Source organism: Acomys minous (assembly GCF_964271855.1).
Source record: "Acomys minous genome assembly, chromosome: 8".
NCBI lineage: Eukaryota > Metazoa > Chordata > Mammalia > Rodentia > Muridae > Acomys > Acomys minous.
In genome coordinates this window covers 100,281,050-100,295,731 of record NC_140489.1, presented here as the reverse complement: position 1 = coordinate 100,295,731, position 14,682 = coordinate 100,281,050, and the positions used below count along the sequence as shown (strand labels likewise).

General features: G+C 47.4%; 1 protein-coding gene across 5 annotated transcripts in view; it reads left to right on the top strand.

Moving 5' to 3' along the window:
- Positions 1-14,682, top strand: part of ITSN2 (intersectin 2) — a 111,142-nt gene that overhangs the window by 81,978 nt on the left and 14,482 nt on the right. For all 5 annotated transcript variants that reach the window (XM_084793402.1, XM_084793401.1, XM_084793400.1 and 2 more), the window contains one exon: positions 14,349-14,470. In XM_084793402.1, the coding sequence (XP_084649528.1) occupies positions 14,349-14,470 (122 nt within the window). The remainder of the gene's footprint in view (positions 1-14,348; positions 14,471-14,682) is intronic.

Here is a 14,682-nt window from a genome sequence, read left to right as displayed (position 1 = left end):
GGGCTAAAGTCTCAGTAAAAGACAAGTTGGCTTAGTCACCTGGCTTTTGAGTTCATGCCATGTACCTTATATACTTGTGTGCTAATGCTACCACCATCTTTATAATCATGAGTCTAGGTAGTACACCTTGCTCATGCCAGTAAAAAGAGGGAAAATATGCACTGAGAAGAGGCAAGGGTGGAGTATAACAGCTAGAGCCTGTAGCAATAGCGTCAGGAAGGAGAAGGCTGGCCTTTATCACTGTCTTGTTGGGATGTAATTCATATACCTCTTTAAAATGTACAACTCAGGATGGGTGTGGTGGTGCATGCCTTTAACCCCAAGGGGATTAAAGGAGACAGAGGCAGGTGGATCACTGTGAGTTCGAGGCCAGCCTGGTCTACAAAGTGGGTCCAGGACAGCCAGAGCTACACAGAGAAACCCTGTCTTGAGAAACCATAAATAAGTAAATAAATAAATACACTCAGTAGGTTTTAGTATCTTTACAGCCATACACAGCCATTGCTATAATCAATTATAAAATATTTTCATCACCTCAAAAAAGAAAACCTTTAAATTGTCACTCTTTTTTCTCCCTGGAACCACACACATGCACACAACATACACAGCCCTTAGCCCTAGGAAACCACTAATCTACTTTCTTCTCAGAATGCTTCCTGTGTGTTATAAGGTATACAGGGGCCGGGGGGGGGGGGCAGGGGATTATATTATTTCACATAACGTCATCTGTGTAGGAGTATGTATCAATGCATTATTCACTCTTATGGTCAGGATAAAGTTTGTTTGGCTGTGCAGTATTCTGGGTTTCTTTAGTAAATAGTTTCCAGATCCTGTAGCAGGCTCTTTTGTAACAGCCACACTGTTCCACAGTGGCTGCAGCGTGCGTGGCTCCCGCTGGCAGGGGAGGTGTCTCTGTTGCCCCAGTCCTTTCGGCAGTTGCTGTTGTGCTGTGGCCTCTGGCCAAGCTGATACGTGTGCTGGTGTTGTAATAAGCATTTCCCTGAAGATAAGTGGTGTGCAGGATCCCTTTTTACGGTGGCATCTCACTAAAGAGCCCTGGCTGGACTTGAACTCAAAGTCACCTGCCTCTGCTTGCTGATTGCCAGGATTAGAGGTGAGCATCACCCAGCGGTAGCATCTTTTCACTAATCCATTTGCCACCTGCGTATCTTCGGTGAAGTGTTGAGGTCTGTGGCCTGTTCTTTAAGTCACATGTTTTTATTTATTGTTGAGGTAGTTGTATCCATTGGGTAACAGCCCTGTGTCAGATACAGGGTTTGTAAGTATTTTCTCACAGTCTGTGACTTGTCTCTTTTTTTCTCTTCATAAAACAAAAAAATAAATAAATTTAGTGAGGTCCAATATATGAATTATTTTGTGGATTATGCCTTTTTTGTCATAGTTTATCACTTAGCCCAAAGGCATATAGATCTTTCCCTCATATCAGATATTTACATTATGATTCACAACAGCAGCAAAATTATAATTATGAAGTAACAGCAAAATAATTTCGTGGTTTGGGGGTCACCACAACATGAGGAGCTGTATTAAAGGATCGCAGTATTAGGAAGAATAAGAGCCACTGCTCTAGAGCCTTCCATGTGTAGCTGTCATATGTCCCAGAGCCAGCTGCTGAGACTGTGCGCTCTGTTGTTGCCTGTGCTCTTGTACCAGAGGCGGTCAGTCCACCTGCCTGTTCTCTTGCTCATAGCACATGGTCTCGGTTCCTACCATTCAGTGCTGAGACTTTATCCACACTGTGGTGACTTTTCTGGGACTTTTGCCTCTTGACATAAACATCAGAATTAATTTTTGAATCACTTTTTTGTTTGTCTTAAACAAGAACGAGAAAGTCTGAGATATTCTTAGGAAAGAGACTACCTACTGCTGTCAAAAGGCAACACTCACTCAGTCTCTCAAAGCAGGAGAATAAGCAAGCTGCCCTGGGAGGCCACGCCTTATCCGCCAGCGTTGGTGAAAGCCACAGTGAACCAGGCATTTGGGGCTGACCGATTGCAGCTCAAGCCCTTCCTGGCTGTAACCATGTTCCTGGCTACCAGTCTGCTTCTCCTCCAAACCAGAAAAGTAGACCAATCCCCAGTCGATGTGAGCTGAGGGGAGGGGTAGGCAGGGCAGGGGAGGGGAAGGGACGGGAGGGGAGTGATGAAAAGCACAGCTTCAGGTGAGTTCAGGTTGGCCCTGAGGATCCTGCCACTGGACCTGAGTGTCACCAGTGGTTATCTGTCAGCATTGTGAAACCAGAGGCAGGAGAGAAACCCAGCAGTGTAGGGTACTCTCCAGTTACGGAGTCATAGCCACTGGAAATGTGAACAGTATGAATATTCCATGGGGGAGATTAAAAGGCCACTCAGTGACGCCAAGGAAGAATAGACTTGTGGAACCCCTCTGCCCACAGACAGTCTGATTGAGCACTGCAGCAAGTAGCCACAAGGTTCTAATTGTGTGACGGGGTAGAGGGTGTATAAAGGACCAGTTATGTCTCTAAGACACAAAAAGTTAGAGGAAAGAAAAGGCCGTGTTGGTTTTTCTTGCAGTGCTTATGGTTATTTGACATTCCAAATATTTTTTTCTAATTCCTTTTTCCTTTAGAAATCAGTTCAGGGTCAACCCAGGTCCAGTGTGCAGCCCATATCAGGCACCCAGTGAGTGTGGTGCAGTCCCACTGCACATGGCCTTTCCTTCTCCTGTGAGAGACCTGGTAGCTCTGAAGTGCTGCTCTCTGCCCAGCCACAGAACTCCATCCTCTCTCCGAGAGGTTTCCATGTTATGTTAGTGAGAGACAGGTCACGTACTGTTAGAATCGAAACTTCTGGATTAGGAGCAAGGAAGGAACTCCCCCTCCTGTTCCATCCCTTGCCTGCAGCCTGAATTCTGAAGAGCATGTCAGTTAAGTCAGTGGTGAAAGGGGCTGGGTAGGGGGCCCACAGATCCCAGCCTGAGGTAGCTGCCAGGGACAGCGTGTGCACGTCAGTCAGTGCCCTAGAGCACGTGCACTAATGTGAGCACCACAGTTCAGATTCCCCAGTGCCATGGACTAAAAACTGTAATCCAAGCCTCGGGAAGCAGAGACAGGGATGGCCGTCCCCTGAGCGTCTGGCTGGCTAGAGTAAACTCTGCAGACACCGGCTTCAGCAAAGCCCCAGCCTCAGTAAATCAAGTGGAGCGTAGTGAAGGAAAACACCCAACCGCAGCCTCTGGCCTCCACACATTCTCATGTACACACCCGTGCACCCATGCATGTGAACATGCATTCATATACCACACATATGTGCACACAAGAGAGTTCTCTGTTGCCTTAGGCTTATGATCTTATTTTTTTTCCTTCAAGTCAGGGTTTCTCTGTGTAGCCTTCGCTGTCCTGGACTCTCTTTGTAGACCAGGCTGGCCTCAAACTCACAGAGATCCATCTGCCTCTGCCTCCTGGGTGCTGGGATTAAAGGCGTGCGCCACCACGCCCAGCATGATCTTTTACAACAGATTAGGAAATAAAACGAAATCTGATAAATGTATCCACAGTTGCTTCGGGGAAGTTCTGAAATACTGCTGTTACATGCTGAGCTTATTAATATTCTAAAACATTTCAGTACAATTGCATCTAAATAAGAAACCTAAGGCTTGATGTGCAACTTGATAGACACCAGAAAAATATAAGAGCCCAAATTGGTAGAGTACATGGCACATGAATTTAATCATAGCACTTGGGAGGAAAAGCAGAATGATCAGAGTTCAAGGTCAGCCTGAACAGTACAGCTTGCAAGTGTCTCAAAAAAGGAGGAGGAGGAAGGAACAAAGGAACGAAGGAAGGAAGAAGAGCTTTTCAGTTTGTTTTTAAAGGGCTGGGGTATAGCTTGGAATCAGAGCACTTGCCTAGCATCCCTGAAGCTGCAGTTTTGATTCCCACCAACACCAGCAAATAAATAAAACTGTGTTAAAGAATTATTTAAATTTAAAAATTATATATTTAGCCATTATTTTATGATAAAAGCATACTACTTGATACATTGTTCATCCTTAGTAAAGATTTACCAAGTAGATAAGAAACTTGTTTCATACAAGAGCAGGTTTCCAAAGCCCTGATGAGACTTGGCTCCGTAAGAAGCAGCCTGCCGAGAGCCACACAGTTAAGTCTTCTAGATTTACTGTTGGAAGCTCGCCACTTCATGGAGTTTCCACACAGTGCACCCAACAACTGTTCTACGATGCTCAGAGCGCCTCGCAGAGCAGAACACACAGAGAATGGCATTGTTCAGTGGCCTTGCTCTCCTCAGAACGGGCAAGGCCTTTCTGGTACTTATGACCTCATCTGAACAAACACAGCCTCTATCAGCCAACACAGACTGTCCTTTGTCCTCTGCCTTTGGGGATCATCCCAGGTCTCTATCTCCTTCCTAAGCACCCCTCTTTTTGCTTCTGGCTTGCCCAGGGATTTACAGAGGTTCACAGCCATCACTGTGGGACGGAGTTTTCGTTAACTGTGACTCATAATCAGTCTCCATGTCTACCCACGCTGTGAGGGGCTTGTAGTTCAGCTCGCTCCAACTATCTGGTCAGGAACTTGGGTCTGTCGTTTCTTCTCTCTCTGTTCCTCCTATCCATCAGTGCCTATAAGGACATTTTCATCACCTTTTGTGCTCTGTAGGTCAGAGTTCATCTATTTTATCAGTCCTTGAGGAAAGCCTACTAGGGTGCCAGGCATTGCAGATAGAGCACATTATAAAACAGACAAAAATGCTGCCCTTTGCCAGTTGAAGGCAGAAAGTGAACAGACGAGGTTAACCAAGTATGCTGTATCCCAGGAAAATAAAGTAGGGAGGGAAGAGAGGATGCAGGGGGGAGGGGCGGGGAGGCGGTGAAAGGATTTCATTTTGAACAGGACAGTCAAAAATGTCTCCCAAGTGATGATGTAGGAGCAGATACTTGAAGGGCACCCTAGGACCTGCCATGGGAGTGTGTCTGTGATGGTCAGGGAACAGGGAGGTGGCCAGTGGCCTGGAACAGAGGGGACGCAGGAAGGAGACATGAAAACAGGGCAGTCAGGGAGATGGAGCAGTAGGTGAGATTCTTTGGGTCTGTTTTATGATAACTTTGGCTTTTGTGTGGTGCAAGCAAACCCCTTTAGGGGGTTTCAATCAAAGGACAGCCACGGTCTGATGTGTTTGTACAGGATCGCCCTGCTAGATTAAAGTGAGGAAAGGGGACCGGAGAGAAGCACAGAGGTCCACTGGGAGTTTTCTCAGTGATCCGAGCGAAGGATGGACGGCAGCGGCTGGGGTCTGGATGGTGATGGTACATGTGGTGCAAACCAAAGATCTTAGCACGAGCTGAGGAGAATGGTACTGAATTCGAAGGTGATGGAGGAGGAGCCAGTTAGGCAGCAGTGGTAAGGACATGGTTGGTGCCTGGTGTTCCCTTGGTGAAGGAGGTCCCACACAGGCAAGAGTATAAATGTGGGAGTGGCCAGCACATCCTTAACCAGATCGCTGAGTCCACAGAGAAGAGTCCCAAGGCCTGGACCAGGACACTCACTCACCATGAGGAGTCTGGATGGCTGTGGGGGGAGATGGGGAAGAGAGACCTAGAAAGGCTGGGCCCAGAGAGAGGATGATATGAGGAGAGAAGTGAACCCCGAGAGAGGAGCCGAGGGGGTGCGGCTTGGGTGGCACGCCTCCTGCCTGGCCCTGGGAGGAGCTCCAGAACCTGAGAGAGGGACCACAAGAGTTACTGGTGGGTCAGAAAAAATGAGCTACCAACAAAATAACCACCGGGGACATCAGGAAGCTGCCTTTCTCTCAGCAAAAAGTACCTGGGGCCAGCAAGGTAAAAGCGTACCCAGCACAATCCTGACAACACGAGTCCAAAGGAAAGAGCAAACCCAAATCCACAGAGTTGTCCTCTGCCCTCCACGCACGTGCCCATGCGCATACATAAACACGGTTACAGCAAACACATCTAAAGGGCCAGCGAGATGGCTCGGTGGTACAGCAGCTGCCACATGGGCTGGGTGACCTGAGCTCCATCCCTGGAGTCCACGTAAAGGAGGAAGGAGACTCGGTTCTCTCCGTAGAGTGGCCCTCTGCCTACAGACATGCCGTGGTGCACCCGGCAAACACAGAATGACAGTGAACAAAAGGTTTTCATCTATTTTATTTTTAGTTGTGTGCATGCGTGTGTGGATATGTGCATGTGCGTGCAGATGCCTGAAGAGACCAGAGGAGAGCATTGGGTCCCCTGGAATTACCGGCAGCCGTGCCCAGCCTGATGTGGGTGCCGGGAATCCAACCCAGGTCCTCTGCAAGAGCAGCCAGTGCCTTTGACCCCTGAGCCATCTTTACGGCCTCATAAATAATTTTTAAAAGAAACACTTGAAAGTGGTGTTAAATTTATACATTCCCTGCTATGTTCAGTAAATGTTGTCCCATAGACCCTGATATTTGTTGAAATGTATATTCCCTTATGTGTGTTCATATGTCTAACTCATTAACTGTTCAAACTGCTCATACTGGCAATTTTCATTGAAAAGTATCAACTTTACTACTGACACTATTGTTGCCTTTCTCTTTTCTTTCTTTTTTTTTTCTTCTTCTTCTTCTTCTTCTTTTGGCAAATAGATATATTTGTTTTCAGAAAAATTCCATCATTTTATGTTATACTTTGAGGCTTTTCTGTTTGTCATGCATAAGCTCAGGATCGTCATGTCTTCCAGGTGATTGCTGGCAGCATCTCGTGCAGATCCTCTGGGGTTTGTTTTATTTTATTTTGTTGGTTAATTTGGTTGATTCTAAGTTTTCCAAGATAAGCTTTTGTAGTTTCACACTAGCCTGAACCCCACTACGTAGGCCAGGCTGACCTCCAGTTCAACTCAGTGTTCCTGTCTTAGTTTTCTGAATGCTGCATTGCAGCCACGAGCTGCCACACCTGGCCTGCTAATGGCTCTTTAGATACGGCATTAATGATGCAGTCCATAAGAGGGTTAACTGGTGTAATCTCAATGCTGCCTGCCATTCTTTTACTGTCCCTGCCTCAGCCACTGCGCAGGGGGTGCTGGCTGTGTCATTGTCACTCTGTGTCCTACACAGGGTGTGTTGGCCTTGTCATTGTCACTCTGTGTCCTACACAGGGTGTGCTGGCCTTGTCATTCTCACTCTGTGTCCACACAGGGTGTGCTGGCCTTGTCATTGTCACTCTGTGTCCTATGTAGGATGTTGGCCTTGTCATTGTCACTCTGTGTCCTATGCAGGGTGTTGGCCTTGTCATTGTCACTCTGTGTCCTACGCCGGGTGTGCTGGCCTTGTCACTGTCACTCTGTGTCCTATGTAGGGTGTACTAGCCTTGTCATTGTCACTTTGTGTCCTATGCAGGGTGTGCTAGCCTTGTCATTGTCACTCTGTGTCCTACACAGGGGGTGCTAGCCTTGTCATAAATTTGTGTTTTCTGCCTTTTTTTTCTAAGCTACTTTCTAAACACTTTCTTTAAATCTCACATTTAATAATTCTTAGATGTGTTTAATTTGGGATCTTATCCATTAATATATTATTTCCATGAGAATATTTACTGTTTGCCTTTGCAACAGTATTTTGCATATGTGTGTGTGTATTATGTATTTCTTTGGGTGTGTGTGTGTGTGTGTGTGTGTGTGTGTGTGTGTGTGTATACATGCAGGTGCACATGTAGATTGGTGTGGAAGCCAGAGGTCAGGTTTCTTCTTCTATTATTTTTTGAGATAGGTTCTCAGTGTGTGTGTGTGAGGGAGGGAGGGAAGGAGGGAGAGAGAGAGAGAGAGAGAGAGAGAGAGAGAGAGAGAGAGAGAGAGAGATTTGTACTCTGAGCTAGCTTCTTTTCAGTGGCACTTGGTTTCCAGGTAGTAAGAGTAATCCTCCCACCACACCATACACTTTCTTTGTTTGAGCACCCCTGAACTTATCACCAGCCAGGGTTAATTTTTGTGTTAAATCATCAGCTTGAGAATTCATAAAATCCAAGTTTTGGGTGATACTTAAGCCCAACATTTTCATTCTTCCCTCAGCAGGGACAAAGAAGTTTCTTAGCCCCTCATTCTGGTGGGAGGAATGATACTCTGTCACCTTCAGTCCCCTGCCAGATCCCCAGCTTACAGCGAGAACATAGAGAGGGCAGCCTACAGGCTCTGCCGCTGTGCAGCCCAGATCAAAGGCAGGAAGGTGGGAACAGACAGCCTGGGGCCAGCACTGTGCTTTCACCACTTAACAAGCACGGCTGCTCCCTGGGGTCAAAGAACTCTACCCAGTTTCATATTTAGACCTGCGTTAGACCCAGACCAAGGGACGTATTCACCTTATGGACTAAGGACAATCTGAGCTAGTTCATATGGCGTATTAAAATACAGATCGGGGCCAGAACTATGCTCCATGGCAGAATACATGCCACCACCACCCACGGCAGCCACTGAATACAGACACAAACCAATAACAAGGAGCCACAGAGAAACAAGTCTGGGTATCAGTGGGACCAGGGATGGGAAAGGTTCTTCGCCACAGTGGTATCCCTCCAGCCTCACCTTGAAAGATTCTCTATGTGGGAACCAAACTGTGAATAAGGAAGGAAAAGCAAAAGTCCACAGAGCTGCAGGAAGCGTGTGTGCCGTGCTGTAAGGACTGAGCCTCAGACCAGAAGAGGTGGGGGAAGCGGGAGGTAGGCAGAACAGTCAATGTGGAGGCCAGGAAGCAAGCCGAGGCTGGACCACAGAGGCATGCTGCTGAGTTAGGACTTAATTCTTCAGTCAGCGGAAACCACTTAGCATTTTGTGAGGAAAGGAACATAAAAATGCAGTGGCTGGCTAGAACTGCTCAACAGAAATAAGTGAGGAGCTGGGGAAGCCCCATACGTGATTTAAATTTTCCTAGCAGCCACAATTTTTTAAGTAAAAATGCATAAAATTCCAATAGTATTTAATCTAGTATATCCAAAATATCACTCTGATATACAACAGGTTTGGTAGGTCAGCTGGCTGGTTGGTTGGTTAGCTGTGTTGTTTTTGAGAGTCTTACTGTGTATCCCAGGCAGATCCACTTGCCTCCATCTTCTGAGTGTTGGGATCATAGGTAAATTTCACCAGCATCTGGCCAATAGACTATTGACACAATATTTTACATTTCATATATAAATATGTCTTCAAAATCCAGTGTGTGGTTTACTTCTGCAGCACCTCTCTGCTAGACTGGCTACATGGGACGGGGTCAGTCACGTGCCTGTCCAGTGAGTGTAGAGACAGTCGGGTATCGAGGATGACAGAGTGAGAACCCAGGTCCTCAGGTCATCCCTCTGTTGTCAGGTAACCGTTGGCAGCTCTGGCTGCCTGGAGTTGCATACGTCTGTAGTGCAGGGCTTCTCAGAATCAAGTAGGCCAATGTGCACTGTGGCCCACGAAGAGCAAGAATAAAGCTTTACCCCTTCAGTGTGGCCGGATTCCTGTGACCTTACAGGACAGGAATGCCATATCCTATTTTGGCATTTGCTGGTTCGGGAGAACCGGAGAGCTTGGCAGCAGACAGAGGGAGACATTCAGAAGGAGGTACCAGGAAGAGGAAGGTCACAAAGGCTGAGAAGAGACGCAGCAAGACTCTGAAGGGGCAGCACTTACCAGGTATCTGTGCAGGGGCAGGTGGAGGAGGCTGTGAGCCAGAAGAGGGCACGGAACCCAGCAATAGTGGGGTCCTTCCTACCCCCCCAAGAGCGGTGTCAGCAGAGCGGTGTAGCCAGCTAGAGAAATGAGAGGGAGTCACAAGTGTAGACCTTCTTGTAACTTTGGCAATGACATGAAAAAGAGGGGTGCTGAAGAGGGAGTGGGGCTGACGGAAATGTCCTGGGGTGCTTGTCTTAACTGATGAGTAGGAGGGGCATTTAACCTGCTTATGGATTAAAAATGAAGCAGTAAAACTGAATATGGGGGCAGGGCACAAAGGGGCACCATGGAAGAGAAGACCAGTTAAGGATGCTGGCTGTGCAGAGAAATGGAACATCTAGTGCCATGACCAGAAAGGAACTGTGGAATGAGGGAGTAAAGGGCAGAAAGTTTAGGGGACACTTTCTATCCCCCTGAACACCTGAGGTGAAGGGAAGGAAACCGAACCAAGAATAGAAGTCTAAGGGCCATTGGATGACATGCAAGGGGTCGGGGTGGCATAGCAACACGTCAACCCCACACGCATCCTAACGAAGCACCTGTCGTGTGCATCTCAGCTGTAGAAATGGAAGCTACTTGAGGTTCGTTCTTCCTGTGTCTCTAAGCTGTTCTAGATAGGCCAGTGTGGGTACACTGTTGTTTTAAAAAATGAAAATCCCAAACGTTCAGTTTTACCAATGAAGACTCAGGAGCCATATGCTGGGGTGAAAACCTGCTAGCTCAGAGAAGCAGTGAAAGCACCCAGCTGACCTTCCTACTCAGCTCACATCTCAAAGGAAAAAGCCAAAGCCAAAGAGCTTGTTAGCTCAAACCTCAAAAGGCTGCTTCTTCTTATCCATACTCTCTTAAATACCCCTCAACTCAAAGTCCCTCCTACTCTTTAACCCCTGTCAGCTGGTTTCTTGCTCTGCCTCTTGACCTAGGCTTAACTTTCTTAAATCCTGTGTACAGAAAGCTCTTGGATTAAAGGAGTATGGTAGGGCTGAGCCACACCATAATCACCTGTTTACAATAACCAGAAAGTTCTTGCGTTGGACGTGTGTGTTAGGGCTCAACCACACCAAAGAAGAAACGGGGTCTTACCATTCACAATCTCGAAGTTCAGAGTGGGGCCAAATGTCCGGCAACAGTGCACCTTAAGGGAGTCATTGAGAACGTGATATGGGCACAGTGATACGCAATGCTGAACAAAATGTGCCCAGGCTCGGTGCTGGGGATGTGGCCCAGCGGCAGAGCACTTGCCTAGTGTGTACAGCACTCTACATTTGAGCCCTAGCACCCCAAACTCATGCAGACTCATTTAATGATAATTATTCACTTTAGTGACTTTAAAAAAAACACACACACACACAAGGACATTTAACTCTAAACATGAGTAAATATACAGAAAAGCACTAAGGGCTGATGAGGTGGCTCAGCTGGTCAAGGTGCTCAGTCCCCAGCACCCAGATGGTGGAAGGAAAGACAGACTCCTGAAAGCTGCCCTCTGACTTCCACTCTCACACACAGTGCACAGTGGCACGTGCATGCACATGCGCACATGCACACAATGAAAAACATTTACAATGTAATTTTAAATTGTTTGACGCTGGAGGTGATGGCACACGCCTTTAATCCCAGCACTCTGGAAGCAGAGGCAAATGGATCTCTGTGAGTTCAAGGCCAGCCTGGACTACAGAGTGAGTTCCAGGACAGCCAGGACTACACTGAGAAACCCTGTGTCAAAAAAAAAAAAAGGAAAGAAAAGAAAGAGAAAGAGAAAGAAAGAATTTTAAAGAAAAGTACTAAGCAATAGTAGAGGTGGAATGTAGATATTTCAAAAATCCAGAACAAGGACCATGAAGGGCTGAGGTTATAAAACACTCAGTGAGGGGCTGGAAATGCTCAGTGGTTAAGAGCAATGGCTGAGGTTCCAGAACATTTCCATGGTGGCCCACAAACCTGCAGTCCAGCTCTGGAGGACCTGCTGCCCTTTGCCCATTTTGAAAGTCCCAGGCACTCACATGGTGCACAGCTATACATGCAGGCAAAGCACCCATACACACACATGCAGGCAAAGCACCTACACACTCACACATGCAGGCAAAGCACCCATACACACACATGCAGGCAAAGCACCTACACACTCACACATGCAGGCAAAGCACCCATACACACACACGCAGGCAAAGCATACACACACACACACACACACACACACACACACACACACACACACAGGTAAAGCACCCATACATACACACGCAGGCAAAGCACACACACACACACACACACACACACACAGGCAAAGCACCCATACACACACAATTACATTTTTATGTTTTAAAGTAAAAGTTGCGATCGCCTCAGCAAAGGTTCTGATTGCCTCCAGCAGTCACCTGGCTGTGACCTGCGTCTCTGACGCTGTCATGAGTAGCCCTGCTCATGAGCTATCTGTCCTCTGTGCTACACACAGCCCAGTAAAGCCAGCATCCAACTGGTCCTTTCGATTCACTTTGTAGGTGCAGCTCCACAGTTCTCCCTGGCAGACAGAACAGGATTAAGTGCTCTAAAGTTGGCAGTTTGAGTATGACAGTAGCATTATGATTTCTGGTTGGCTAGCACCCCCATGTCACCCACTAAATTCATCAATTTTTTTTAATGAACCTGCCATCCATGCCTGTAGAATTAGAAAAACTACCCTAGTAAACTGTATATTAGCCCGAATATCTACAACACACACACACACACACACACACACACACACACACACACACACACACACACTCTGTTGGTTTCATTCTTTTTCAAGACAGAGCTTCTCTGTGTAGCTCTGGCTGTCCCAGAACTCACTCTGTAGACCAGGCTGGCCTTCAACTCACAAAGATTGTCCTGAGTGCTGGGATTAAAGGTGTGTGTCACCATGCCCAGCCAAATATTTTTTAAATTCATACAGGGCGGAACACAGCTCAATGGTAGAGTGCTTGCCTGGCATGCATAAAGTTCTAGGCTTAGTCTCTGGTCCTGAAGGGAAAAAAGGTTAGAAAAGGTGAAAGCAATCTGCGTTTGCCACGTGTGAACCCCAGGTTCACCCCCAGCAAACAGGAAAAAATCGTCCAATCCTGTTTGTACTCCCTCTGGCCAGTGCTCTTTCTTCCCACTGCCCTGGGCTGCGTGCGCATGTGTGTGTGTGTGTGCGTGCGTGTATGCGCGTGCTTGTGTGTGTGTGTGTGCGCGTGTGTATGTGTGCGCGTGTGCGCGTGTGTGTGTGTGTGTGCGCGTGTGTGTGTGTGTGTGTGTGCGCGCGCGCGTGTGTGTGTGTGTGTGTGTGTGTGTGTGTGTGTGTGTGTGTGTGAGGACAGCTTGTGGGAGTCAGTTTTCTCTTTCTTTCATGTGAGTCCAAGAGCTCAGACTCAGCGCATCAAGCTTGTCGGATGAGCTGCCAGGCTAGCTCACTGGCGCCAGTTGTTATTTCTTTTTCTCTATGATTCCATGATTTCTATTATTTTTTTACTATGATTTTTATCAAAAAACAGAAAGGCGGTCTGCAGAAAACAACTACAGCCGTCATCTGGTTACAGCTTAATTGGTGACTAGGCTGGAAAAGATGGTTCAGTGTTTAAGTCAGTGTATTCTTACGGAGGACCTGAGTTCAAATCCCAGCATCCACATTAGGCAGCTCACAACTACCTGTGACTCATGTTCCAGAGGACCCCTTTGGGTATATACATGTAAATAGTAAAAGTAAGGATAATCCTATCATTGACCACAGGGCCTCCTGCAGCCAGAACCCAATTATGTAATTAAGTTCTACATTGGTTTGATCTGTTAGCTGCCCCCATCCAATCACAACCTCCTGAAAACCTGATTTTGCAGAATCTGCCTGTTTCTGCGTTTTGCCTAAAGCAGGCCTTCCTGGGGGAGTTCTGGGGGATTGCTGTGTCCAGGCAAACCCTCGGCTGTGATGTCAGACTCTGATGTGCCCATAAACGGATGCAGAGTAGATGCAGTACCTCTCCCCCTGAGCTGTTGGTGGCTCCTCTGAGTGGCTATGTCCGCATCCCGTGGTGTGTCCAACCCTGCGGGCTTCCGTGGGATTATGGGTAATGGCTGGTCCTGGGAACCTAAGATTTTCTGTCCTTAGAACTTTCCTTGGAAAACTAGAGACTTGTTCTCGGACCTTTTTGTTATTGTTTTCCTAACATTGATTCGAAGTGAGTTTTTTATCATATAAGTATATAACTAAGTAAATGTACTGCTAAAGCCTTTCACAGGACTTACCGGCACCGTGTGCTTGGTACACCATATTTCTTTGTAAATCCTGGGCCTAAATTTATGATGACCCAGTGATGGCTCATGAGCTGTAAAGACATGAGTCTCAAATACTGATTTATTTAATCATTTCAGTAATTTTCAAAAGCCATTAGATGCTGAAGGTCTGGTCTCTTTGGGGCCATTTCTAGAATCCTGCATTCACTCACTGTTGCTCAGCAAGCAGGAGTGAGCTGTGTCCATAGGTGTGGTAGATTCACCTCTGGGAGCACCGAGGAGTGTCTCACACCAGCTCTCCGCAATGTTGTCCTTTCAGAGCAGCGTGTGCCGCCGACCCAGCATGTCTGCTGAGAAATGCCCGTTTTCTGTGAGGTGACTAAGGTGGTGTTTTAAGCTCTGCGGTCCGATCTCTCTGCAGGGTGTGCTGATCTCCAAGCCCTGGACACAATGCAGCCTGCGGAGAGGAAGAGACAGGGCTACATCCACGAGCTGATTCAGACAGAAGAGCGCTACATGGACGATCTGCAGCTGGTCATCGAGGTGAGCGGTGAGCGTGGTGAGCCGCTGTTGCTGGCTCTGCCTGCTTGGGGGAAAGCGGTCGGGAGGGAGGGAGCCGCCTTCTTTTGTTTTGCTGTGCTGGGTGTGAAGCTCAGGGCCTCTCACATGCCACATACATGTCTTACCACTTCCATGTGACCCACAGACAGTAACAAGGTCCTGTAGCCTAAAGCTGCCTCTGCTCACTGGTAAAG